We start from the raw sequence: 27,861 nt of genomic DNA, 5'->3' as shown, positions 1-27,861 counted from the left end.
GGGGCGGGAAGGGACCCTCCCCATCGCTGTGCCCACCCCTCTCGCCCTGCTGCTCCTCCTCCTCCTCCTCCCGCTTCCGCCCCGGCGCGCCGCCGCTGGGCGCCCGCCGGAGCCGGGGCCGGGGCCGGGAGCGGGCCGGGGCGCTCACCATCCCGGAGCAGAGGCTGATAACGGCGGTGTGCCGCGGGCGGGCGTTGACGTGCCCCCGGTAGAAGCAGTGTTTCACGTCGGCGTCCGCCGCCTCGGCGTAGAGGCGCCGCTGGTCGGCGGCGGGCTCTCCCAGGAGGCTGACGGTGAAGAGCGGGGCGATGAAGGCCGAGCTGGCCGTCAGGTTGAAGAGGAACTGCTGCCCGAAGGCGGAGAGCCTGTAGTGCGCCTTGGGGGAGGCGGCGGCGGCGGCCGTCCAGGCGTCGGGGGCAGCGCTGGTGCTCCGCCGCCGCCGCCTGAAGTGGACATCGGTGGGGAAGGGCTCGCCAAACTCATTCACCCGGGTAGGAGTCACGATCTCGTACTCGCTCAGCTTCTCCAGCAGCTTGGCTGCAAGGGAAGAGAGGCACATGCCCCTGAGCCAGGAGGCCGAGCCCCCTACCCCCGAGGGGCGGCAGCCCAGCACCACCCCCCGGCTCCCCACCCCTCCCCGAGCACCCCCTTACCTTGCCTGGGGTGCAGCTTCTGCCTCCTCGCTCCCGTCCTCAAGCCGTCGATGAAGAGCGTGGTGAGTGCCAGCGCCAGCGGCGCCAGCTGCATGGTGCTGCGCGCTGTCCTCAGAGGAGAGCAGCCTTCCCCCGCCTTCCTCGGGCTCTTCCTCGCCTCCTTTTTTCCTCCCTTCCCACCCGCCCCCCCACCTTCTTTTTTTTTTTTTTTTTTCCCTTTTTTTTTCGCCCCCTTTCTCCCCCTCCCCGCCCCCCGGTGCGCTGCCGGGGGAAGGCGCTGGAGCCGGGCGGCGTTAGGGGCGGGCGGGCCGGCGGGGCGCGGGGCGCCGGGGGCCGCGCATGGTCCGCGGGGGCGGACGGGCCGGGACCGACGGGCCGGGATGGGGGAGCCGGCCGCCCGGCCGCCTGCCTGCTCTCCCTCGCTTTCCGCCTCTCCCCCCGTCGGGCTGGTGGACGGGGCGCTCCCGGGAGCCAATTTAAGGGGGCGGGCTCCATAGATCAAGCAGGAGAAAAGATCCCGCCCTGTTAGAACAGGGACAGCCCTTCCTACCCCCTCTTCCCCCACGCCTTCCCCCTTGTCACTTTCTTTCATTCGACGAGGAGCACCGGAATCGCAGGTTTTCGGCTCGAAAAACTGCTGCGGCTGGACGGGGGGTGGGGGGAGGGGGGGGGCGGTGGCGGCCGCTCCCGCCGGCTCCTTGCAAGGGATTTTCGAAATGCAGAGTGGCCCCGCCAGCACCGGGGGGACCAGCCACTTTGTCACTCACCGGGGGGACAGCCGAGGTTTCTTACGTAATTGATGTTTTCCCCCTTTTCCTTTTCTTTAAAGACAGCTCGAAGAAGTGTACCAGCAATCGAAGAATCCCCCGTGTGACACTTTGGGTAGCAGTTTTCTTCTGCGTTTGTCAGATAAGAGGTGCTTAAAGCAACTTTTTTTCAGGGTTAGTTTTCTGTCGTGCAGTTTTCAGGCACCCTGAGGGAAGGGACAGATTATTTCCTTATCTGAGTTTATTTTGGTTTACAGTTTGGAAGTTTTCTATGAAAATCTAAGACATCCTTTAGAGCTACATGTAATCAAGCAGTATCTTCTACCCTTCCTCAAGCCAAACCCCCAAATTTTGGTGGTTTTTCTTTTCTTTTTTCAAAATAGGGGAAAAGGTGCGATGAAATTTAAAGCTTGTAGGCAAGGCAAAAGAAGATCAATGGTTGGAAGTTCAGATTTGCATTTCTACAGAGAATTTCAAAGTTCTGCACTTCATTCTGGGACAAGGAACAGAAATACCAGTATTTGCTACAGAAAGGGAAAGCTTAAAAAAAAAAATAACCCCACAATCCACTTCTGGGCAAAACAGCACCTCCTGGCTCTTCTAGACTAACTGGTGAAGCCCTACAAACCTCAACTATTAGGAGTGAATTATCAGTTTTGTACAGTGAACATAAAAGTCAAAGTCAGCAAAGCATCACCTGCGAAGCCGGGGCAGGCTCTTGGCAGCAGCTTTGTGCAGTAGAGCACGGTTTAGGAATCTCCACATTTGTGGAGACCCAAGTCAGCACACCTTTAGGGCAAGGCATCATGGCACATAACCTCCCAGCATGGCGTTGGGCCCACACCTATAAACCATGTTTAATTTAAGTCTGGGATGCGTACAATAAGATAACTCACCTATATTGGCTTTGGGGGCTTGACAAAGCTGGGATGCTTCCAGGTGTGAGTCACTTCGCGTGCAGTCAGCTCTGACAGTGGTGTTGGGTCTCCTTGTGTCCAGCCTTAGGGCTGGCACGGGCACAGCCACACCTGCCTGATGGTCCCCCAGCCCTGGGGAGCAGAGGTGTCTCCCTGCTCGCACCATGGGTGTGTAGGAGCAGCGGCGTGCCCATTCTGGTACACGTGTCTTCTCCTGCCAGCAGCAGCTCTTCCCAATGGCCAAACATGGTTATATCTCCATGCACTCACCTGTTCATGGGTGAACCTGGACCAGATTTGCTTTTCATGATGCAAAGGGCCTGCTCAGTCACATTTTCTGTTAATTGCTTGCTCATGCACACTATTTAAGAAAGAAAACCTCAGAAGAGCTACAAGACCAAACTACACTGAAATAACTTCAATGTGCAAACCCCTGGCTTGTGTGGCCTTTCGTGGCTTGGCAAGAAAAGTGTGGCATCCCCACCTGTCCCACACTGGATTGTGTCCTGATTGAGTTGGAAAAGCCACTGAGGTCCTCGGGCTGCTGGATGAACAAAAAAAGAGAATCTTGTAACATCATTACATAGCACCCGGGCTTCCCTCCAGGCATTTTATCACTCCGATTCTTTTCTTCAGGCTTTCTCTGTCTCATCGTCAAATAAATTACTTAACTTGTAGCAGGAGTACTATCTGCTCCCTGAGCTGCAGTCCTGCTCCACGAGGCCAGCAGGAGCACCCTGTACATCACCGAACCCCTGGCAGCCTTCCAGCACCTTCCCACAAGTTCCACGTGTGCCCCAAAACTTTCAGACTTCACAGGGAGAAGGATACAGGGTGCTCGAGTGGGGGATATGGCCCCAGAAGTCGTGGCAGGGGAGGGGGAGGCCGTGTCCTGTGCTCAGGTGGGCGCAGACACGTACCCCGGGAGTGCCGGGGCGAGCCAGCGTGGCCAGGTGGGTGTGTTGAGCGATATCGAGCTGCCAGTCAGCAGAGGGGGAGTTGAAGAAAAGTGAACCGAGTTGCCTGAGGAAGGAGAGAGTGAAAAGCTGAGCATAGCATTAGAGCTGAGTCAGAAGGGAGGGGAGAAGGCTTACGTGGAACTAGTCCTGCCAGTGTCCTGGGGGAGAGGGATGCAGCCTTCGCTCCTTTCCTCGTCCTCAGACCAGGATGGTGTTGGCGAAACAGGTCTGCTGCTGTTTTATCTGGATTGCAGAGTGCCCCAGAACAGCTGCCATCCCCATTTCACGAGTGTCCTGCATCCCACTGCTCCCAGCCTCGGCATCCCTTTGCGCCAGATCCCACGCTGGCAGGAGCTGCCTTGCTTCTGTTCAGCTCACTGACACAGGAAAACCTATCAAAGCTTTGGGGTTTTTCCCTAGTTTTCTACAAGGTAACCCGTTAATTTGGCTCTGGGGTGAGGTTCAAAGGAGCTGAGGAGCTGGCATGGGGTGAGAAGTGGCAGCACATAGCTGTGCCTGGGGTGGATAGGACCCTTCTTTTTGGCACTGAGCTGAACGGGGTGACTTGCAGAGGAGCATCCTCATGGGCTCACTCACTGATCTGAAGCCTCGGCACATACAGACACGAGGGCAGGCAAGAAAGAAAACCCTTCCATCTTTCAGAAGAGGGGAGCTGACCCATGGAGGAGCTAATTAGGTCTCAATTATGGGGCAGAGTTGGGAATGGGCTGAAGTGCTCCCAGGACCAAATCCTGGCTTTGCAATGGCACTAAACACATTCTAGGAGCATGGCATGACTTACTTTCAATGCCGTTTCCATTGATGTAAGAGTTATATTTTGTGGGGCGTTTTGAATCTTTACAGCTGGAGATTAGGAAGTGCAGAAGGAAAGCTGTCACATAACTAAATAGATTTTGCGGAGTTGAGAGAAACTAAGCTACAATCTTAAATTCAAATAGCTTTCCTGTTAGGAAGGATCTATTAATACTTAGGGTATGGTAATTGTGCAGACTCTTAAGTCCTCACCCAGTCAAAAGTAACCCCTAAGAGCCCATACCTATGCATGAAAAAAATCCCTGTAAAACACTGGGAATTTTGCCTACATAAATACTGCAAAAGTTGAGCTGCAAATGCCTCTTTCTATAAACTACAAAATGAGAACTTGATCGCAACAGCAAAACTTCAGTAGAAAATTTAAGGCAGTGCATGCTGCCGCAAGAATGCACTCAAGAAACCCAAACTTCCTGAGGTTTTTGCATTGCTTTTCACCCTTGTTACAATTTCCTTTTCCCCCATAGGTGAGGGCAATCCCCAGTCACTAATCTTCGCTTTTTGCTGCCCGGCCTCTCTGAGTAAGCGTCATCTTCCCTTATCTGCTACATTCACTCACTTGCCCAACAATTATCCCAGAAGGCAGACTGTTTTCCTTTGATGGTTGCTCTTCAATGCCACAAGATAACCAAAGACAGCCAACATTTTCTCCTCGTGTCTAATCTGTGTGGTCAGAAAGTGAAAGATTTCATTCCCTTCAAACAGCTGACTGCTTGCTGGCTGGACATCGGCCTGTCTTGCGCATCTGCCTATGCTGGTAGCAAGGATGCTGCTCCGTGCTGCCTTTCTCTCAGTTTACGAAGCTCTTCTGCTCACATGAAGGCTTCTTGTTGAAGGACATTCTCATCAATTGTGTCAAGGCTGGATTTTTAAGTCATTTTAAGCCTTTCAGGTTTGTTTGGAGGGGCTGAGACTTGCAAGTTCTTGCTGTATACTTAATTTTCAAACTTGTTATCCATGCCAAGCCCACTCTTTTTGATCCTGGTTAAAAGGATTTAAATATACAGTTTAAACTCATCTACAGTAGCCATTTAAGCTCCTGCTTCCTCAGTGGGGCTCTCAGTTCCTACCCCGAGCTGTGCTCCATGTAACGTGCTGCTGCCATCGAGGTGTGCGACACTTGGCTGGTTGGGGTTTGCTCCTCAGACTGCAGAGGGCTGGGAAGTGGTACCTGCCATTGACAGCAGTACCAGCACAGCACTTCTGGTGCTGCTGTCACAGCTTGCCCTCTGTGGGCCCATGTCCTGGTCCCCATTTTAGGCCAGTGGCAGAGGGAGATGTGAAATGATGTGCCAGGATGCTTCAGAGAAGAATTAAACTCTCAGTCCCAGCCTGGTCCCCTGAATACAGAGATGGGCACATTGAAGTGACTAATCCAATGTTACCCAGGCAAATAAGACCCAGACATCCTTCTGTTTGGTCCTGGGTTAGACCGTGCAACATAAATGTCCTCTCAGCCGATGGAATGCAGCAGGAGCTGCGTGCTGTGGGAGCCACCCCTCTGCACAGAGGCACAAGCTGGGTGCAGTGGAAATGTGAGTATAACCTCCTCCTTGCTCCTTGCCTGCTCGTCATCCCTACTCCTTGCCTGGGTGGGGAACCACCATTTGGGAACAGAAGGTGAAGGAGGAAAAGCAAACAAGTCTCTTGCATTGCTCTTCTCACATGCAAGGGAGCTGGCTCTCAGTTTGCCTTAGAAACAACTTTGACCCTGGAAAACAGATACATGAGTAGGAACTAGGGACTGGGTGGGAGGAACAGCAAAGCCCACGTAGATGCTGCAAATGTGTGGGATTTTCTGCTTCAGGTCAGCACGGATGGATGTAATGATCCCTTGAGGCTTTCCACTTAAAACTGTTGGTTCCAGTTCACCCCTCCCCTGCTCCCAGCATTGCCACAGACAGTTCAGATGATGCTCCTTTTGCTTACGCCTCTTATCTGCTTTGTGGAAAATGCGTGCTCAGCGTAGCCCAACTTCTGGGTCTCACTGCAGCCTGGCAGTTCCTTTGGCCTGGCAGGAATTTATAGATCCCATCCCCTACCCTTTTTACTACAGGTTGCAATCTGGTGCACGTCTTAAAGTAGCTGAGAAACACTTAATCCTACATCTGCCCATTTTTGTGCAAATTAAGACATCAAGCTAAACACTATATTGGTTTATCTTTTGTTTGACACGCTATAAATTAAACAGGACCTGAATATGCTCCTTTTGATTTTTGATACAATGTACACGTGCATGTATGCTGTGTTCCAGGTGCCTTTGCCAAGACATTAGCAGTAATACTAGGAGGACTGAATAGAGCAGATGTTCTGTAATCCCACACCAAAAGGCAACCTGGGAATGCTGAAAGTTCTGCAGGTACAAAAAGCTCTAGCCCTTGAGCCATGTACTTTGATTCATATAAACTAATTATCAGAGCAGTTCTGCGAGGTATCACCATCACCTTATGAAGAGGAGACTGAGATGGGCGATTTGGCAAAGGACACAGAGTCGTGGAGCTCTGACCTTGTGATCAGTTCCACTCTCTCACTCCAGCCTGCATGCAGTCTAAGTGAACAATGTAATATTTCGGTGCAGGGATCATTAAACTGTAAAACTCTACTTTAGGAGGGTTGTTTTCATTCTTTCCCCAAATAGTAGATTGGCTCCAGAGATAATAAAATACAAATATCCATTAGAGTAGGAAAAAAGCTAAGCAGCTTTACAAATACCAAGTTCTTTTTTCCCTAAACTGTTTGATTTCCCTGGGGGTGTCAAGGTAGCCAGCTAAAAGCAGAAAGACATCTCCCTGGGGGAAGTCTTTGTGATGTCGTTGTATTTCCATAGTGGTAGGAAGTCTATACCAATTGTAAACCCATCAAAAAAAAGATTGTCAATGGTTAAAACATGGGAATGTTTTAAACCTAATCCAGCTTCTGTCAAAATTCATCAATAAAACTTCCACCAACTTGGAGAAGCACAGAATAGGGGCCTCTGTCGCTTCCAGGAGCTATTTTACAGCATCACATCATGCTCATTATTATCCACCTGATGAACACAATATAACACCAATACCAAGATGCAACAGCTTGGGAAAAAACCATTTCTCTCTAACTTTAAAAAATGGCTCTGCTCCCTAAAGTGCAGCACCAAGAACCAGAGCATTTTAAAATGCTGCCCAGGTAGCCAAGGTTGCTGGTACAGACTGGCACAGGGAGGGAGAAGATAATCTAATGGTAGCTCCATCACTTGGCATCACTACTAGCATCACATCATCACTACAGCCAGAAGGTGCACCAGACCACAGCAGCCATGTGGGATTGCTCCCCCAATGCTAAAGGAATAAGAGATGCTGCTTAAATGTGATGCTGTGGATGCAACTTCAAGCAAGTCTGCAACCCGCTGAGTGCAGGATGTGCCGAGGAAGGAGCTCTCCTCCTACACCTGCTCCTACGCTCTTGCACCGTTTCCTCGTTTCCTCTGAAGGCAGCATTGATAAGGAACAGACTAGGGATGCTTAGGTGGAGAGAAGTCAACTTATAAACACATGAAAAAAATCTAAAAAGGGATTTGGTCTCTCCTCAACTCTGTCCTGGGTGAGCAAGTTCCATTTTCAGCTGCACACTCTGCACTGACCTGCCCGTTTCTCGTGACAGCGGTGGCCCTGCCTGGGCAGCTGGGCACTTCTAACTCGGGATCCCTCGCTCTCGTTTGTGCCTGGATCGCCGCTTTGCTGTCAGGTGCCTGCAGCCTTGGCTTTCTTACTTAACCTCACCTTCAAGCTCCGCTCCTGCAACCAAAATGGGGCACTGAACAGCAAGAATTCAATGTTTCTTAAGTGTCAAAGTTTAGATGTTGAGGAGCACGCTCAGAAGTAGTGGGGTACAGCCAAGGGAGAGAAAACTCAGGATGATCTGCAAAGCTGAGAGTTGTCCTCTCCTTCCCAGCTGTTTCCATCAGCCACCCCCTGCTCCATGCCTTCCTGCCTTCTCACCCACTAAATACCTTTTTTGATGGCAAAGGCTGTGTATGTTCCCCTCGTGTGTTCCCTCGCAGGTGCGGGGAGAGCTACATGAAGGATGTGAATTGGCTGCAGCCTTCGTAAACCACATTTGTGACATGCCACTGAGGCTGGGCGGCGGTAGAGAGAACTAATGGAGTGTAAATCCCCCTTTGGAAGCACACATCATCTCCATCCTCTCCCTGTAACTCCTTCACTCCCTTTGCAAACCACATGAGAAAGCATGTCCCCTGAAGAACCACAGCTGGACATTTTGGGTCGTGACAGAAAGAAGTGGAGCATTCACACAGCCAGAACTGCCTGGCTGACGGGTTCAGAGCTAGCTGTGATGCTTCCAAGGGAATCTGTAGTCCTGAGACTAAAGCCTGCTAGCAACAATCCTCTTTTAAAGTTATTCTGTGGCTTGGCTACAAAGATAAGGCACCAGATGGCTTAGGAAGAATTTTTAGGAGACAGTTGTGCTGGTATGCCTGGAAGGATCTTGAGAGTTTACGTTTACAATAGACCATTTCTTTGGAGGCGAATGTTTGTCAGAATCATCAGTTTTAATTACTTAAAACGTAGACTGTTTCCAAATGCAGACAGTGTTAAGAGGAGGGCTTTTTCTGTCATTTTTTTCCTGAAGAGAAGACAGCCAGCAGGGATCCTTTCCTTTAACTTTAGAGGTAGCAGATTGACTCGTGGAGACTGTGCAGTTTTCATCCCAAATACTATCCTGCAGCATTTCTTTCACTGATGAATTATTCATTGCACAAGCAGGTATTTCTTTTTATCTGTTTTCAGTCAACAAAGCAAGCAGCTAATTTTGTCAACTTGAAGCACATAAAAGCATGGATCAGTTCTCAAAATTCCCAAGACTTTTAAACTAAGCCTTCCTTTGTCTTTTGGCTGCAAGGAGGCATAGGCTGGGACAGGATCCATAAGGATGCCAGTAGGAATAAGCAGTATGGCTGAAAGAATTAGCTAGCAACCTACTGGTAATCTAGATGTAGCTTTCATACAGCCAACTTCTAAAACAAAGCGTGATCAGTAAGGATTATGGCATTATTGCCTACAGTATCGGGCTGAATTTGATGACACCAGGAACAGAGCTCCCATACACCCAGTCTGAGGTCATGCTGTTTCTTTCCTAGCCAGAAGTGTTACCCAGAGATATTTAGAGGATTTGGACCATTGGAGCCTTCCTGATAACCACAACCCCGCCAGAGCAACTCATCACCTGCAGGTGCACGGCAGACCTGAGGAGACACACACATGGACATGATGCCTGGAGATACGGCAGCTCTGTTAAGGAGGTACTTCCCTTCCTACGATGCATGTATGTTGGGACATACATGCCATATTTTTCAGGCCCCTCTACTTTTTTTTTATACACTAGAATACAAATATGTTACTGAATGTTGGTGATGGGAATCAGGCTTACGTTTGTAAGCCAGCTGTTACCACGTTTTCTCACCATGCTTTATCAGCTTAATTTTTCAATATCCCTAATATTTCAATCCAGAATTTTTAAAGGGGGGAAGCATGACTTGGAATTGACTGTAACACGAATGGATTTGTTGGCTTAACTGACATTGTTTTGACATGACAGGGCCTACCAAGGGACTAAGGCCCCTTTGTGCTAACTGCAGAACAAACACAGGACTGAAAATGGAGCCGCTATCAGAGCTGCCCTGCCTTATCACACTCAGTTAATGCGTTACTCCACGATAGCCAGCCAGCTAAGAGCAGCATTTGTTACAGGGAGAGGGAACACTGGTACGCAGCAGCAGCATTGTTGCCCTATGCAGTTTTCATAGCAGGTTCCTGCCCACGGTTCTTTGTAACTCAAAGCCCATTTTCAAAACAGAGAACTGTCCAAATTTGAGTCATTTAATTTACCAACAAGGTGGACGTTTGTGTTCGTGCCCCTTCAGGACAGGGAGATGCTGGCCTATGGCCGAGTGCCCTAGACCTGTTAGAGCTTCTCAGCTGTGCTGGCATCACCCAGCACCCACAGGTCAACCAAAGACCCCAAGAGCCAAAAGGGCACCCCCCTCCCCAAACAGGTGTGTAACTGGGCTCATTAAAACAAACACATGCTTGGTCTGTTTAATTCCATGAATTAATTAATCCCTCTCAGCAGTGACTTTGTAGCCCTGGTTACACACGTGTAAAACCATCTAGTTTAGAGCAGCAGTATCTAATTGACCGCATGAAGTTTTTTTGAACACCGCTATGAATAGAAAATAGGCCTTTGGGCCAGGAGTCAGCAAATCTGACATGCTTCTACCAAGAGCATCAGGAGGGACCCAGCATCTGCACCTCTTTGCTGCTTTGGCAGCATCATAACAGCTCTGATCAAGAACCATCGCCATAGCCCTCCTCTCTTGCAGCTATCCCCAAGCCACCCTCCTGCAACCCACTTCACAGCGCAAGGAACAAAAGAGGAGCTTCTGCATTGCTTAAACACAGAACTACTGCCCTGTTACAGCTATTTCTTGCCATCTCCAGGGAGGCCGGTGGTGACCATGCAGCAGTGACAGGGTAAGAACAAGGTAACTTACAGCAGTGCTGTACCTGAGCACTAGTCTGTCTCTTCTGCTGGGGACCTGCCGTTGGGTGACCCATGCCAGAGACAATGCTTTTGTGCCCCTCTGGTGAGCTGCCCTGGGAGAGGACCTGAGTTCTGCCTGCGGAGATACAAACGGCATCGTCACTCTTGCCCTTTTGCAAGTGCAGTGCTGATGTTGAAAAGCTTGACCTTGCACTGCCCTACAGTCTGACATCGACACCAAACACTGAGCACCCAGAACAGACATGGCTGTAGAAATCCCTAATTAACAAATTCTGATTAAAAAAAACCCCATCATAGTCTCAATAGCATGCATGTGCAGCCAGACTAGTATTGCCAATGTCTGCGAGCTTTTAGCAAAAAATGCGGTGAGATCTCTCAGTGCATGGAGCTATAATTACAGCTGTCAAGGACAGAAATCCCTTTCGCTTTCCTGCCCCATTCCCAAAGACTTTTCTCATGCCCCAGCCCTCTCCTTGTGTCCTTCCTTCAGGCCATGTGTCATCTGTCCAGGTCACCAAGCAGTTGGGTTCCCGTGCCTAGAAACCAGCTCATCTTACTGGCAGATCTTTTTCTTTTCACATCCATTGAAATCTGTAAAAATAAGACAATTCACAAGTAGCTTTTTAATCTAATTATACTTGTATTTACTTGGCAGAATCTTAGATATTTTGCAAACAATTTTTATGACCCAGCAAAGAGCTTCCAGAAGACATGAGCGTGTGATACAGTGACACGGATGTCTGCTGTCAGTCTGAAATGGGGTACAAGCGTGCACTTCTCTATCCAAGCCTTTCAGTAAAAGTGCATGCAGCTTGTTTCTTGATTTTGGGAAATACTTGCAAATGCAAGCAGCCTCACCCTGCAGCTGGTGGTGTCTGGAGTACCCTGCAATGTGGGTACAGCAGCGCCTGGCCCTCGTGCCACAGCCACGAGCCCCCTGGCTCCGGGCAGTGCATGGATAACACCGCAGCTGGAATAATTAACACAGAAGATTTTGCAAGCACATTTGCTGATTGCAACTTTGTCCTAGAGACTGGAGTCTCCTGCAGCTGTGAGAAAGGAGGCTCCTTGTCGTTTATAGCTGAGGTCAGCGGAGGGCCAGAGCAAGGAAGTTTGTATTGCAGCAATTTGTACCTTATCTGGTTTATAGATGTAAACAAAAGGTTTACACTTCCGTTACTGAACTCTCCTACACCAAAAATGTTCAGCGCATAGAGGAGGAGAGGGATCAGCCATGTCTGCGCACACTTATTTCTTGAGCATATTTTGAAAAGTGCAGTTAACGAGTCCGGTGTTTCTGAAGGGTTTGGAAATTAAGACTCCCTTGCAGTGCTTAAAAACCCAGTCTCTACAGATGTCATTCCAGGATCTCCATAGGGTCTGGATGTAACTCCTGAGTCTCATGGACTTGGGTCAACACCGCTGAAGCCAAGAGTTCTTTCATGAGCTTTAGGTCACTCCCAGTTGCTTCTGAAGTCATTGCCCAGGCTTTTCTCATTTTAGTCACAGTACCAGAGTTTTGTATCACTTGAAAAGCTCCAAGGCAAGGGACATATGGAGCCTACAAAAGCATAGTTATTGTGCTAGCTAGCTCCAGTCCCATGCCAAGCAAATTATTCATGCACACTCTGTGGATAGGAGGCACAAGCTTTCATGTGGTTATATGGATAAAGGGAGGAGAATTTGGGCCACTGACTCAGCCTGTCAGCAATGTTTCCCCCTAAATACAGCCATGGAGCTGCAAAGCAGATTTCTCACAGCACTGATGTTGGGGCAGTACTCTCTTTGGAAAATGTGACCCCTTATGTACATGTCACTTGGAAACCAGTATCGTACAAGGGAGCCAAACTCTTCCAAAAGTCTGACCTTTTGATTATTACCTTTCATGAAAGCAAGCAACTGAACAAAAGCAGCTTAGAGATAGCATTTCAAATGAGAATCAGACAGCTTGCCTGAAACAGAAGCAGTAGCTACCTGCCCAGCCTGTTAGAGACGTGGCCATGCTATGCGATGCTGCACTCCTGCATCCAAAAGGAAACCTGACATTCAACAGGTGTTCTGCTTTTTAGGTAGTCTAACGGAAGGAGAAAGAGTTTGAGGAGACACACTACAAAAAGGTCCTTTAAAGGCACCTACTTTTCCATTTCAGCTCCATGACCAAAATACTGTGGGGGGTTTTTTCTTCCCCTCTCTCAGTGGATTTTATTCAATTACCATTGCAGCGGCCAGTGCCAAGTGCGGGGTACATTCCTGCTTCAGTCATTTTTGTGTCTACTTGGCAGCAATCGTGAACACCCAGAAAAGCAGGCAGTTGCTATTTGCTTCAAGTTTTACTTTCCCCTTAGAAATATTTCTGATTTGGCTTTGCCACACTACACACACACACACAAATAATTCTTATGATCCTTTCACAAAGGAATTAAATTTACTCTATTATTTTAGTTAGTGGAAATAGAAAAGCCAATCAGTTGACTGTAATTGTACAATAAAGCCAAGAGTAGTTCATTTCAATCCTTGTTCCATAATACTTATATAATTCAGACCTGGAGACAAAAGCAGTAAGGTCATGGATTAACAGTGGCTTAAAGTTGAAAATAGCCTGAGGAAGTAAGGATGACAAAGTAATTACTACTGGGCAAATCATATGTTAATGGGTATGGGAATTATTTAGTGTATGACATTTAATCAATGTAAATGGAAGAAACATGAAAACAAATTCAACTTTTAAGGTCTCCATGATTTTATATATATGTGACTAGTCTCTATAATTGAAATAGATCTATTTCATATAAAAATACACTTGAAGTGACAATATATTAAAATAAATGATTTTGTAATAATTAAAATGGTTGTTGAAATACAGAGATAGTTCTTATGAATAGTGTTTTATAAGTTTGCTTTTTTAACTGAGGTGCCAAGCAATTAAAAAGAACACTGTGCAGAAACTCATCTCTAAACACCTGCCATAAACTGCAGTTTTCTAGGTAAAAGATCACAATTCAGAGATAAATAATGTTGGCAATTCACTTTGCTATAGCATGCGAGGTAAATCACATCAAAGCTTTCATGTGCATACCCAAACAAATTAGCAAAATCCATTATAAAAGGTCTGGTAGGGTCTGTACTCACCCGTGCTGGAATTTCACAAGACACCTAGCAATGTTTCATTAGGATCACCTATTGCAAGAATTACAGCTGGTACAATAATAATTGCTGTGCCAGAGATAATTGCAGAGATTGCGAGAGCGCAAGACACAGGATAACTAGAAAAGGAATTCTGTCACAAGAATGCCACACAATTTTTCCCACAAGTAAGGGAAGAAAATTAGATTTCGAAACAGCGGGTGAACACTTATTTGCCAGGGTAACAGCTACTGCCTGCACAGAAACCATCCCCCTGGGCCCGTGGGATGTTCAGAATGAGGAGCAGCTGAACATTTCCAAGGAGAACAGGGGCAATTAATATTTTAGTGCTTCTGTGCTAAAAGAAATTGCACCTGCACACATTATCGCTGGGTGAAAAAACCATGCATTGATGAAAACACATACGATCTAGTTCCGTTACTCATCAGACCACCTCTAGCCTTGCTGTCCAAGACACCTCCCCAAAGGCAAGTGCCTTGTCTCAGTGATTGGGACTTACTGGGAGAAGTTCGTCATGGCCTTGATTCATAGCTCAGTCAGAGCAGAGAGTTTACTGAGACCTTTTGGGTCTTTGTAATACCATGTTGGTAATAGCACAAATAAACCCACTGTCTTGGGATAATGTACCTCCTTTTATACAAACATTTCATCTCAAAGTCTTAAATAGGCAATAAAACAATATTTAGTCTTATAAGTTGTCTTTGTTTAGGTTCATAACGTAGCAACCTACCACATGCATTCCCCACATTCAGAACACCTCAAAACCTCTATTAGTAACTCATCCCAAAATAAACGTGCCGTTTGAGTCAAAGTTATTCTATTCTGAAGAGGGCTGCTATAGCCAGGTCCTGTGAATACAGGACGATAACGTGCTCTTGATTATTTAAGAAAAAAAAACCCAAAACAAACAAACAAAACAAAAAAAGTGAAAAAAGGTGTTTTCCATTTCAGAAGTGAATTTTTGCACATCCTTATTCAAAGCCATGTTTTCTTCATCCAGATATAGGTTATGACCTGAAGAAAATATCCACCGCGACCTTTCTTCCTCCCAGCCTTTGGATGCCACCATCAGAAGGGTGATGAGGCATTGCCTCCTGCCCCCAGCCACACAACACAGTGTCCTGGGCTATTTCACAGGGTTTTCCCTGTCCTTCAATTGTCCCATGCAGAAGCAAAACAACTGCTATGTACATGTAGCACAATTTAAAGACTGCTTAACAGGCTGGTTCTGATTCTCTGTGTCTTATGAGCCACGCCATCCTATTTAGTGTTTTTGGTGTTCCGTACGCGCACCGGTGGCTCTGTGCTGTTCCTTGGTTCCTTGTCCAGCCATGACAGATAATAATGCCTTTGGCATGTGGCACTCAGCTAAGGCAAGCACTGAAAGCGTTAACTCAAAGGCAGGATAATGTCCTATTTGGTTGAAGTAAAAAGTAAATAAATACAGGATTTACTGCAATTTAAGGCTTAAGATGAGATCAGATGCCTGTCATCTCCAAACACCTCTCAATCAGCGAAAAATAATCCTTCACAAAATAGATTGTTGTTTTTTGGTGCAAGTTTTTCTGGAGAAAATGAAGCCATATGTTATTCCTCCGTAGAGTGGAGGAAGGTGAAGTATAAACTCAGCTGAAAACTTATCCAGGGCTTCTGGCAAGTGCGGGCTCGACGCATGTGATTTGTGCTGCTTACCAGATCTTTGCATTTCATGGATCCCAGATGATGTGCAGGGGCATCTCTCGAAAAGGATGCAGGAAGTTAGGGCTATCATCAGCTAATGAAGAGGGCAGGGAAACTAAAGGGGAGCAGACAGGAGAGTGAGCTTGGAGCTCTGCCCTCACCATGGGTGAACGAGGACTTGCTCCCATCCCTGGGAACTGTGGCGCTGGAGCCACCTGCCCACAGGGTTGACTGGTTATCCTTCTTCCCCTCTTTATTTCCAGTACGGGGAGTCAACCCGACCTTTACTTTCAGATCTGAGAGAAGCCTTGAAAATGAGAACAGCGAAGCCATCCAAATGCAAACACTGGCTACGGTAGGCCTATTTATAAATAGTTTAGAAGAACACCATGAACTACAGGAGGAGGGGAATTTCCTTCTCCCCCCATTTTGCTGCCTCAGTGAACAGAGTGGCATGCTTGAATTTGCTTTCCTACATACCAGGAGGCCTATAGCAGAAAATGAGGTTAAATCCACAAATGCAGGACCTGATGCGGTCAAGTGGCACCAGCTCTGTTTTCAATGCAGTGCATGAAGGGGCCATTCTGCTAAACACATCCCTGGTGCCAGCACAGTCCTTCAGACTTCTGTTAGTGGTCCTGCCTCTAACAGGGGCAGGGCTGCCCAGGGGAAAAATCACAAAACAGATGGAGTGGCTTGGAGGTCATCTACCTCTGAGGAGAGAGGGGCTGCGGATGGCTTCCCAAGCTGCTACCTCCATCCTTCTCCCTTCCAACTCTCTCCAACATAAAAAGGTTTTCCTTTAGAGGGTTCATAAAGAATAAACAAACAAACCACTCAGCTGCAATAGTAAGTGGCATTAAGAATTCAGAAAGTGAGAAACTAGCCCAAAAGAGCCAGCACCCAAGCCCTCATGGATTCTTGTAAGGATTCAGGTTTACCATAGCCCCCAGCTTGCCACACAGCTCTCGGTCACATCTACTATCAGCACGCTTCTGCCAGGCTGCTGCTTTCGGTTTTGAACCTTAGCCCTACAAGGAGTTGTCTGAGCAGACTGTTAACCTTTGTCTTAAAGGACGTCATAAGCAAAAACAAACTCTGCCCTTGCAAAGCTTCCCTGTTTATATTCCCCACATACACACAATTACTTGGAAAAGTAATCCAACAGATTAAATTTCCCTTTCTAAGAAGTGTTATCTAATGGCCAACCAGTGGTGGTGTCACTGTGCGGATGATGCAGTCACTAAAGTGCAGCTACTTGGTCAGCAGAGATGAGGTCAAGCTCAGATGCTTGAAATAACACACGGCAGAATGAGGATTTCACCCCTTTTCTGCCTGCCCTGCACACACGGACACTGAGGATTAAGGCAGTTTTCAGGGCTCTGATGAAGCTAGAGCAGATGAGAGAGGCAGAGTCAACTGGTCATATTCTGTGTTATTTTGGAATGATGCCAAGCTACCTGTCATTATTGACACGTCTTGGTTTCTCCTATCTGCAGACATCACAGGCTGCCTCACCCCAGTTTGAGTCACGTCACAGGTACCACTGGAGCATATGAGGACTGGGAATAGGAATCAATTAAAGGTGAGATGCAGAGAACTAAAATGCACATCCTTGGCACACCTCTATAAACAAAGGTTAACCCACTTTCCCCTCTTTTACAGGTCACTGAAATTGAGGTGAATTTTACCAATCCAGACATTTCTAGCTACCTTTATCTTCTGTCTCCCATCTCATTTCTCCTGAACCCTCTCCAACAAACATCACGGGTGATTTCTGGAGTCAGAGTGATATCTTTGTATTTCATTGCCCTCAGTAGAATTGTTTTCCATGAACTCATCTAGTTACCCCTGAAGTCAGGGGGCTCACAGAGAGCCAGCTGTAGGAAGGACTGAAAATTAGGTTGGTTTTTTTGTCTTTCCTATGGGTAGTAGTCAGAGACAGCCTCCTCTCTCCAGCCAGCTGCCTGGAACATCCCACTCCACAGGAGATGATGTCGCATATGGGTTAGCTGGAAGGGTCACTGAGCAAGTTGCTGGCTATGTCAATGGCAGGCTGGCTTTTCTAGGATAGCTGGGGCTGGGTGACTTTAGTTTCTCACAGGTTGACTTTTGAATTCAAGGAGAATAAGAAAAAAATCAAGATGAGAGATGAGTCCACTGTGTTGGCCTGGCATGGCAGCCCCCACCTTGGACAACCTGCTGGTGAAGAAGCAGAGTCCTCAGAAGTTCGAGCAAGTCTCAGGGCCTCTGCAACCGAACTCCAACAGGACCTGGTAACACCTGGGGTGACAAGGAAAGGAGCCCTGAAAGTGCTTGTGCCTGCACCAAAGTCCCTGACCTTACTGGCAAAGCACCCATTGAATTTATTGGCTTTAGGTTAAGCTGATTAAAGAAACAGCTGGAAAGGTGACTGTCTCTAATTAAATGGACAATAATTTATTAATTACTTGGGCTGCCTCACAGTAAAAAATAAACTGTTTATTAATAATGGTTTTAAGGCTCAGTTCCTGTTTTAAGTAAAATAAATTTAAGTAAGCAGTCCCAGCTGAGCTTCTGGCAGGAGGGAATTTACTGGAAAAATTAAACATGTTAGAAAAGAAAAAAACTACTTGGAATTTACTAGTGTTCCATTGCCATTTTAAGTTTTAGGAGGGGTTTAGTGCAACCTAGCACTTGAATTTCAAATGTTTTCATCAGCCACTAGCAACAGGCATAATTCTCCTCTGGTAGAAAACTGGGAATCTCAGAACCTCTCATTTCTTATTTTCCTGGTACTGTAAATATATTTTGTATACACACAGTATATTTTTATATAGACATACACACACTTACACATACTTATATATATACTTACTCCTGATACAAGGCAGTTTGGGAGTTCCCCTCAACAAAGAAATTTGCAGCTGAAACATGCCCAGTTCAAGGTGGCAACTTCTCTAGGATGTGGCACATGAGATGGAAAGGGCAGCAATTAAACATTATTTTTGTTGCTAAAGAAGGATCTGTTCCCTGTGATACTTCAAATTCCTTCTGTAACCATGGGTAGATGATTTAGTGCCAGATATTCAGAGGGATTTAGGTTTATGAAGATGCAGATAGAAAACATAGGAATTTCTTTAATGTCTGGTGCCAAGGGGAGCTGGACATCTGGGGAGAATTTTGAGAATTGATCTGTGTGCCTCTTTCTCTCCTAATTTGCTTCAACAGATGTCGTTTTCCCTGCATTGGCTCTTCCTATTCAGAAAATGTCAAACCCAGTGATTTCCTCCCTCATCAGTAGGAATCAGGAGAGTGAAGCACTCCAACAAACAAGTCAGCTGAAAAAGGGAGATAGATGAAAGAACATGAAAAGTTTAATGATTACTTCTCACCTTTATCAGACAGGAATGACCTATTAAATATTTACTGTCAGAATCACTGTCCTCATGTTAGGCAATGCTACCTAGAGCCTACACCACATCGCTGATGCCTGTGCATTGCTGTCCTTCCTTTAAACTGAGCAAAAAATGCTTGTGCAGACTTGGAGGAGAGCGTCACACCTGTGGGGTTCAGCCCCCACACCTTCTCTCAGCAATGGGAGGATGTGCAGCTGGTCATGAGAATCTACTAAAACCACAAAGCTGAAAACCAGCCCCTGCCTGTTCCCTGCCTTTCAACAGGCCTGACACCTGGGAGAAACTCCCCATTTTATCAGCATTCATCAGGGGACAGTTAAGATCCAAACATCAGTGTCCTGGGGAGAGTTCTGGGATTGTGGAGACATCACAACACGTCATGTGAATCTGGCACGTTTGCATTTTGATCTTATACAAGCCTCTGTCCCACACCAGAGATGTTATCAGGTTGCCATCCTATCTCATACCATAAAGTTTTCTGTGCCCCCCCCACCACCACCACCCCCCCACCACCCCCTGCCCTTCAGGTTCCATTTCGCTTCCGTACTCGAGAACTATTAGCAAAGAAAGTACTGGAAATGTACCTCCCAGGACAGTTGCACAAAGATGGAAAAAACATCTTGGTATATTTAAAACAAAAGATCAAAAGCTGACACACATCTCTGACGGTGAAGTTAGGAAAGCATTTAACAAGAAGCCAAACTGCGAGCAGCAGAAGCACAAAGCCTGGTTTTCTTTGGCTCCCTGGCTCAGGGTTGGGCCAGTCCCTGGGTAGTAACACACAAAATCAAATCAGAACATCTCCTGTAGCGGGAATACTTTTTGTATGAGTAGTTCATGGAGATTTACGTGAGAGTACAGGTCAACTTTTGTTCCTGACTGGGGGGCATGACTTCAGTCTCTCCTCCGTTGCTTATCTTGCCATTGCTGACATATCTAACTGTCTGTCAAACTGGGATGAAACTTAGCAACGTATTCAGAAGTAGAGTCTGATATACAGTGTGATGGTGGAAACCTTCTCTTTAGGAATCCAGGCTTGAAAAAAAAACAATTCCAAAACACCAAAAACCAGTAAAGCTATGTAATTGTAGCTTGACTTGTCTACTTCAGCTGTGTCAACTCTACTGATGACTCATGGGAAGTTACTGAAACAAGTTCACGAACCATCACTGATGCACAGCATGGGAACCCCGCCGATTGTAATTACTAGGAGGGTTGGTTGGAGCATTAAGTGACAGCCATTTATTGGACTAATAAACACAGAGCTTAGTGTTCCTGTAGGAAACGCCAGCACCTTTTGATACAAGACAAGTGACCATGGAAGATCTTTCCTTGTGGATGTAGCACAAGCAGCTGTATTTGTTCCATCAGTCATTAACATCTTTCAGCATAACATTTCCAAAAGAAGAACCATCAAGAAATCCAGACATAGTCCATTTTCTCCCTAGGATACATTCTGCTGGGTTTTCTTACAGGCTATTAATACGTTATCTGCTGAGCCATAAGACAACAAGCAAAGCCAGAGAAATACAGTCCAGTGAAATCTGCCGTGAGTAAGGTTTGCTACTTAAATAAATAAATGTTTAAATATTTAAACAAAAAATTTGGTTTTAAAGGAAAAGCTCCATACAAGGGAGAGGACAGACGAAAACTGACATTTTCTGGACTGACAACAGGTATAACTACTGATCCAAAAAGTCTTGAATACAGAAAGCACTGCCAGGTTCCACTTGGATGGATAATTAATGACTGGAGTAGTGAAGTGACAAGAGATGTTATGTGATGCTAATACATAAAGCTCTAAAAGGATATAATTGGACTGCTTTGATCAAGTGAAAAAAGAAGAAATTCCCACCTTGGCCCTCCACACAGAGATGAACGTCTTGGCAAAGCTGAGGAGCAATGGCTAGGCTTGCTCCGAATTAATTTCCCAATGGCTCTCCATCTGACCTTGCTGTGCAGGGAAGCCCTGACACAAAGGAGAGCAGTAGCCCAAGTAGGAGTAATTCGGTGAAGTTGTCCAGGCATCCAGGCAGCATTATTTCCCTGCACCCTTGGGAACAACCTTCAGTGTTTTATGTGGCAATGGCAGGGAGAAGCCCTACTCACTATGCACAGTGGGGAGCTCGTGTCCAACAAACAGCCCCAGGTGTCCCCTCTGAAGGTGAATGTCAAACAGGACCATTCTGCCTTCTAGACCTCAGTAGGAAAGCTTCATCTGCTGGCAAAAAGCTTACTGCTAGGATATGAGTCTACTCTGAACGTTAGCAACCAAATGACCAAAATATGCATTACTCACAATCCTCTCACAGGGAGGTTGATGCCCGGAGGTCCAGGAACTGACTGTCTTTCCTTCCTTCATACACTGACCAGGAGAACTTCTCAGCTACCTCAGTTTTACAGTGTTTTTACCTCCTACAACCTTTGACTCCAGCTGTTTACCAACCTCCAGCCACTTTATTAGGCAGAACTGGAATAAGTGATTCTAAGAATATCGTGAGGGAGTGTAATCAGTGACTGCAAACACCAAATAAAAGTTATTCAGCTATTGTCCATTCAGCACCATGTTCAAGAGAAAATTAAGTCCTGACCTTTAGCTATTTCGTAACCTAAAAACTACTGCTAATAATAAGACAAACATTTTTTTGCATACTTGTGGGAGACATCTGCTGAAGTCAAAGGAAACATTCCCAATACTTCAAAGCCCAGGGCTTCAGAGCAACCACAGTTTTCAGGACTCCTTGCAATGTCCAGTGCATCACCATTAAAAGGTGTGCTCCCATTTCATGGACTTCTACATACAATGCTTGCCAAAAATCAGGCGTCTTTGGCTTGAGCAGAAGATATGTGTGCTTGGTGAAGGAGACCAGAGGGGGCTCAGGCACAGCGTGCTATGAGCCTTCCCCCTCCCTTTGGAGAGGTCTGTACACACAAGTTCACCTTCTGGTATTGATTCTGCACTGTTATCAGCAAGAGCCCTAGCCCACATCCCTAGCTTCATGTTGAACAACTTGATGCCCAGCTACAGGGCCGAGTTGCAACATCATTTGTCATTGTGTCCTAGCTTCACAAATCCAAACATCAAAATCTTCAAGTTTGTAGGACATCTTCGAACTCAACAGATTTTACAGTTTGCGGTTTCAGAATATCTCACTGCTGGTATATCCATAGGTTATAGGCTGGAATATTAACTCAATAACTGTAGTACACAAGTTCTGAAAGCTACTTAAACCTAGCTGTTTCTAAAACCAAGCACTTCTCAGAAGGTCCGTGTTCCTTTGCAACAGCATGTGCTTCCTTAAATAGCATTGTGCTCAAAATCCCGATATATTTTAAAATTATATAAAACATTTCACATGTCAAACTAGAAGTTACACAGAAGACTTCATACGGACCATCTGCATTTGGCCACTCAGTTTAATATTAATTTCTGGAGTCTGGGTCACAAAATTCTATTAATTTCAAAAGCTGGCTAAAAGATCACTTGGATTTTGTCCTGTTGGCTTGAATCTTGTATATCTTGTACAACTTCCTGGCTGTGTAGATGACATGTTGCAGCAGTAAGCTCAGAACACTTAAAGGAATAAAACTGAACAGTCTTTGGACACTGGGACAGGTTTCAAAGGCCATTGCAAATACACTTAATCCATCATTTGTTTTGCATTACTCTAAAACACATATATTCCATGGGAAGTATAAGTAAATCTTCATGGGGGAAGGGAATGGAAGAGGGCAAGGGAGGGAAAGCAAGCAAATGTAAATACTTGAAGTGGAAATTAATATTGAAAAAATAGTTATTTGTGCTAAACAACTATCCCCAGGCTGAATATGAAACATTTTCTATTTAAATATAAACCAAGCTATGCATGTAACGTAAGCATAGTTGAGAAACGGGAGTTTATTTCAAGTAAATATGTATTTATTCAATGAAAATAATCACTCAAGCTAGTGAAATACCTCAACCAATTTTACAATTATTAAATCAAGGCTCTGCTTGACTGCTGAGATTGTCCATATAAACCAAACCTCTGGTGCACGTTGGAGCATCAAAGGATAGGCTGCCCTGGTGCCCAGCGGTGCTCCTAGAAACTCTTTTCAGTCAGTTTTTAAAGCCCCGCACATGCTTGCTCCTCCAGCATGCCCTTCTTGCAAATAGGGACAAATAGGAGAAACTGAGCTTTGCTGACTTAAGCCTGTCCTCATGCTGTGAGCTCCATCGCCTGCTGCCTGTGGCTATCCTGTTGATGCTGGGCAAGGGAAGGGGAACATTCAGTTCACCCCTTCGCTCCTCTCTTGGCCTGTGAGAGCTGCCCGCTTTGCTTCCCTCTTCCAGTTTACATACCCTATGGTTTACTTTGTATAGTTGTCTTCTTCCTTTAGTCCTTTCTTTATTGGGAAAGCTTTTAAGGTTTTGTCTGGCCCTACAAATGAAATCAAGGAGAAAGAATGGGCAGTACTCAGTTTAGGGAAATAACCTAGGCAAGAGGACAAGCACGGCTGCTCCTCCTGTTGTCCTCCCACTTTCTAGAAATCTCGGTCTTGAGGTTGAGTCTGAGCCATCATTCAAAAGCCATTCACAAGCCCTTACCCATGGATTTGTGTAGTTCCTTTTGATCCCATTCATGCTTTAGCTTCCTCAACTTCCAGCAGCAAGGAGCTCCACGACTGAATCGTGCTTTTTCTGGACAACAGCACAATAAGCCACACAATGCCAGGGACAGATGGCATTTTGGCTTTCCTCCCTGCCCCCCTCAGTCCACCCACAGCTGCAGACATTCATGCGAGAGCTGCAAAACCAACCCGGGGAAGCACAGGCACCCTGAGCCAAGCGTGTGCACAGAAGACACATCAAGACCCTTGATCCAACCAGCCACTTTATGTTAAGTTCTGTCCACAGCTCCCTCTTCTTTCATCTTAAACATGTATCAGAGAATCGAGCAGGAAGGTTGTCCAGCTCCCGCCTTTGCTCTGCAGTGGAGCACGTTACTACTGAGAGCTTCCCAGCAGAGGTTTGAGCTGCTCAGACACTGCCAGTGGCAGAGGCTCATGCCCTCCAGAGGCACACCATTTCATTCTCAAACACCACTGCAGTTGCAAAGCTTACACCAACACCAGCTCTGCGCCTCCCTCACCTCACTTTAAGGCCAACCCCTCCTGCAGTGTGTCCTGTAATGATTTCTGGTTCCCTCCCTTGCTTCTGGGACAGAAGAGGATAAAAGGAGAACATGCAACGTGAAAGATGCTTCTGCAGGGGAGAAACTCTCCCTGAGGGCTTTCAGAGCACGCTAGTGGTCTTTTGAGCTCTGGTTGTATTCAAGCCTCACTGTTCCTCTCCGTACCCGCAGAGCCCTTGCCTCTCTGTTAGTCCTTCAAGGCAGATGGGAAGCAGAGACAAGCTCGCTCAGTTCCTCTGAGGCAGCAATCAGGGGAAGGAGGGTATTTCTTTAAGCTGTTGCTAGTGGAAGTCCATGGTTTCACTCCTTGGTCCTTCTCTAACACATGGCATACATTCAGCTCACTAGTCTGCAAAACATTCCACGGACTTAATACATACCTAATTGTATAGCATCAAATTTTTGCACGACAACAAACAGCAGCAGTGGGTGCAAATCAAGCGCTAGCAAGAAAAGCCTTGCTAGAGCAAAATAATTTCCAGATTGGAGAGCTCAGGGAATGTTATCTTCAGAGAAGTGGGTTTCTGAGTTGCTTTGATCAAATGAGTTTCAAAAGTGATTACAGCCCAATAAGTGTTTCCCTAAGCAGTACCCTGTGGGACGGGGAAGGCCAGAATTCAGGCAGAAGCTTTCTCCTGTACAAAAGCCTTGCCACTGACATTGTCAAGGGATCTGTTGCACTCCATTGTGTCCATAATCTTCAAATTAAAGCTCCCTAAATCCACAATAGTCTAATAAACCACAAGCCTGTAACAGCCCCTTCAATTTTCCACGTTAATAATCCATGGATTAAGAGTCCCTCTGCTGCTACAATAGACAGAACTGATCTTCTCTACTGTGTCAATGACCCATGAATTATAGGGCTGTGTCTCAGATGGTTAGATAATACTTCACTCAAGTCCCCGCGATAGATTTTTCTAACAGGGCAGATTCAGGACTCTGTTTCGGAGCAAAAGCACATTGTGGCATTCTTATTTTTGGGACTGCTCTTCCTATTCCTCTTGGCAGTATCCCTGCACAAAAGCGCAACCCCCTTTTTATCATACCAATCCATTTGTTTTGCAATAAATAGCCTAGTCACCTTTCATTTACAACTGTACATTTAATATGTCATATGAAAGTTTATTAAGAGGAACAGTTTCATAACTGGTTAATCAACTGATGCAAAATCCTTCAATTTTCTTGTAATAAGGTCTTATAATAAACCTGAATATTTTATACTGATTTGTGGATAGCACTTCTTAACACACTTGTATTGCTTAATAACCCTTTATTATACCATTTACTATGAAGTACGTGCAGCCTGTACAGCAGCCAAATCAGAGGGCAAAACGAAGCAGAGTGGAGTCACTTCAGACCTACTGCCCAAACCCATCATCTGTAAAATGCTCATCGACTTTTCTGGTCAGGAGCAAGCAAGCTTCTGTAACAGCTGCGTGATTTCACCTTTGCAAATACCACTGCAGCCGGCAGCGTGGAATTTGCGTATGGATGGAAGTGCCCTGCCAGCCACTGGCATGGAAAGAAATGTGATGGGTAGGAGCAGACAGATTGTCTCTACGGCATTTTCACTGGGGAGCACGGTTCCAACGGCATGCTGTCTGCTGGAACAGAATGCCAATACATTTTTCCCCCCTCCCCTTTACTTTTTAAAGCAGCAACCTTCATATTGAACTCAAAGCCACACAAATCATTGCACATTGTTGCAGGGTTGTTAAAGCCAAGGAATGCCTGTTAGGTTAGCCAGCCATGTCTCCATCAAAGCCTAGCTGTTCCATACCATATCTTTTACAGCATTTGGTTCAGACTCCTATTACTCGGGACATTTAAAACTACACTGTCAGCTCAACTAGACACGGGAAGAGGCTCTGCACAGCAAGTAATCAGCTACTTCCATCTCTGCTGCCGCATCTTAAAATGTATTGAACAAGTCATTTGGCTTTGTTTTGCCCTTCACAGGGCAATAAATCACCTGGGCAAAAGTTAGAGCAATAATGCTTTGGGGCAGGTAAAGCTGTGGCCATGACTTTGAGGCCAGGGTAATTCCCAATCCAGAAGGATCCATTACTTGCTGAAGAATTGTATTTTCTGATTCTCTGATTTTTCAGACAGGCAGTGAAGGTCAGTTTTGTAAATTACCTCTAGCAGCTATGAGAGTCTATTAAATAAAATAGTCCCAAATAAAGACTTATTAACATCGATTCTGGAGCTTAACTCCACTTCTAGTGGCAGAAAGAAGATCAGTGCAGCATCTATAGGCGACTAAAATTATAGTAAAAGTAACAGTGGCAGCAGCCACTGTGGTGGCTGACAGAGGGTGGAGATAAATCTATTCTGATGCAACAGAAAGAGTAATGGGAGGGTGGAACAGTAATAGATAATGTGTTTCTGTTGTTTGTATAGCAATTGTGACGACAACTGTCAAGCCAAAGTGGAATAAGTTTTGTGCTGCTGGCTACCACATGTGACGTGTTCCTGCAGCAAAACCCTGCAATGCCACAAATAATTGGATTCACCTTAGCTGGCTGCCTGGTTTACAGCTATCGGAATCTCACCTCTTATTTCACCCTGGTGAAGGTTTTCATTGACTTACTTTATCGTCCTTTAGAAGATGATAAAACAAGGCTCTAAATTGCCTATATATATCTTGGGCTACAAGTCAGATTTGTGAGACCAGATGTAGTGCACTAAATGGCAAAAAAAAAAAAAAGAAAAGAAAAATAAAAAAGAAGAAGAAACCTGACCCATTTGCCTCTTGGAGAGGCACTAAAATTCTGTCATCAGTTCATTTCCCCTTGCAAACAGGTATAAGAACAGTAACTGTACTGTCATTAGACAGCATCTAGAATAAATAAAAGGAACAAGCCCGTGCTAGCTGACCCACATGCGATAGAAAGCACCACTTTATCTCCTGCGACTGCCAGGACCTGTGTGATCACTCTCCTCCAATTTTAACACAAAGTCCTCATTGTCTTCTGAACCCATCTCAGCCTTTAAGTTGACCTTGCAGTATTTTTCTTGGTTGTCATGCTGAGCACAATGTTTATCTTGTTATACTATTTATACAGAGCAGACTATTTTTCCATAAGGGAAATATCAAGTGTCAAGCATCTGAAAGTCCAGAGGACCACAGACTTGGGCCAGGCTCCCCCCTCCAGAGATGGGGCAACCCTGCTATAAACCAGTGGGAACACCATGCCAGTGCTGAGCTCCTGGTGCCCAGCACGATGGCCCTCAGTCCCTCCTGCAATACAAACCCTGGCGGCATCTAATGCATTCACTCATACAGCCCATGTTAGAAGAGTAATTGCTACCATGAGACCTACGGTGGCTTTTCAGGTAGGGTAATACTATTATTCCCATTTAATGATAAACCACTAAGTTCAGAGAAGTAAGGACAGTGCAGCACGCACAGTTGCCACAGAAACAGCAGAGCCTATCACTCCTTTCATGCAGGAACGGTCTGGTTCCCTGGGGTGGATTGGGCCAGGAGAAGCACCACTAATATGGTCCCCAGCCAGGTGTGGGTCCCTTTGGACACAGGGATGCCTAAAGCCCGTTGCGCTGAAAGGCACTGGGCATGCTTTGGATGACGTGAGCTTGCACACCCCTCTGTCCCCCCTGCCTCTGACATATTCCTACGTGCTCTCAATATACACACAGCTTGTTAGCCGCTCTGCAGGGTTCCCAGGAGCAGTGAATGAACAGAAACTGGGATTGTATGATCATAACAACCAGCTCAGTTTCTTCTGTCTCCTAAGCTCCCCTCCCAGAGCACAA

At 46.1% G+C, this 27,861-nt stretch overlaps 1 protein-coding gene and 1 long non-coding RNA gene across 15 annotated transcripts in view; one reads left to right on the top strand and one right to left on the bottom strand.

Moving 5' to 3' along the window:
* Positions 1-1,313, bottom strand: part of ADAMTS9 (ADAM metallopeptidase with thrombospondin type 1 motif 9) — an 86,644-nt gene extending 85,331 nt beyond the window's left edge. For all 5 annotated transcript variants that reach the window (XR_008747236.1, XM_055804283.1, XM_055804285.1 and 2 more), the window contains exons 1-2: positions 654-1,313; positions 149-537 (exon numbers count right to left, since the gene is read on the bottom strand). Coding sequence is in view for 4 of the 5 variants with exons in the window: in XM_055804283.1 (XP_055660258.1) it covers positions 149-537; positions 654-1,245 (981 nt within the window). In the remaining variant the exon portion in view is untranslated. The remainder of the gene's footprint in view (positions 1-148; positions 538-653) is intronic.
* Positions 351-18,693, top strand: LOC114013455 (uncharacterized). 10 transcript variants are annotated; one of them, XR_008747241.1, is made up of 7 exons: positions 351-491; positions 1,487-1,569; positions 5,517-6,486; positions 9,262-9,423; positions 10,504-10,654; positions 17,009-17,094; positions 17,175-18,691. It is a non-coding gene; the product is annotated as an uncharacterized LOC114013455 (long non-coding RNA). The 10 variants fall into 10 exon arrangements; XR_008747244.1 differs by having other exon boundaries at positions 1,487-5,662; positions 6,382-6,486; positions 17,175-18,689; XR_008747243.1 differs by having other exon boundaries at positions 364-491; positions 1,483-1,569.
* Positions 18,694-27,861: the final 9,168 nt, after the last annotated feature.

The sequence above is a fragment of the Falco peregrinus genome, chromosome 5, assembly GCF_023634155.1.
Source record: "Falco peregrinus isolate bFalPer1 chromosome 5, bFalPer1.pri, whole genome shotgun sequence".
In the NCBI taxonomy this organism is placed as follows: Eukaryota; Metazoa; Chordata; class Aves; order Falconiformes; family Falconidae; genus Falco; species Falco peregrinus.
This window is presented reverse-complemented; position numbering and strand designations above follow the sequence as displayed.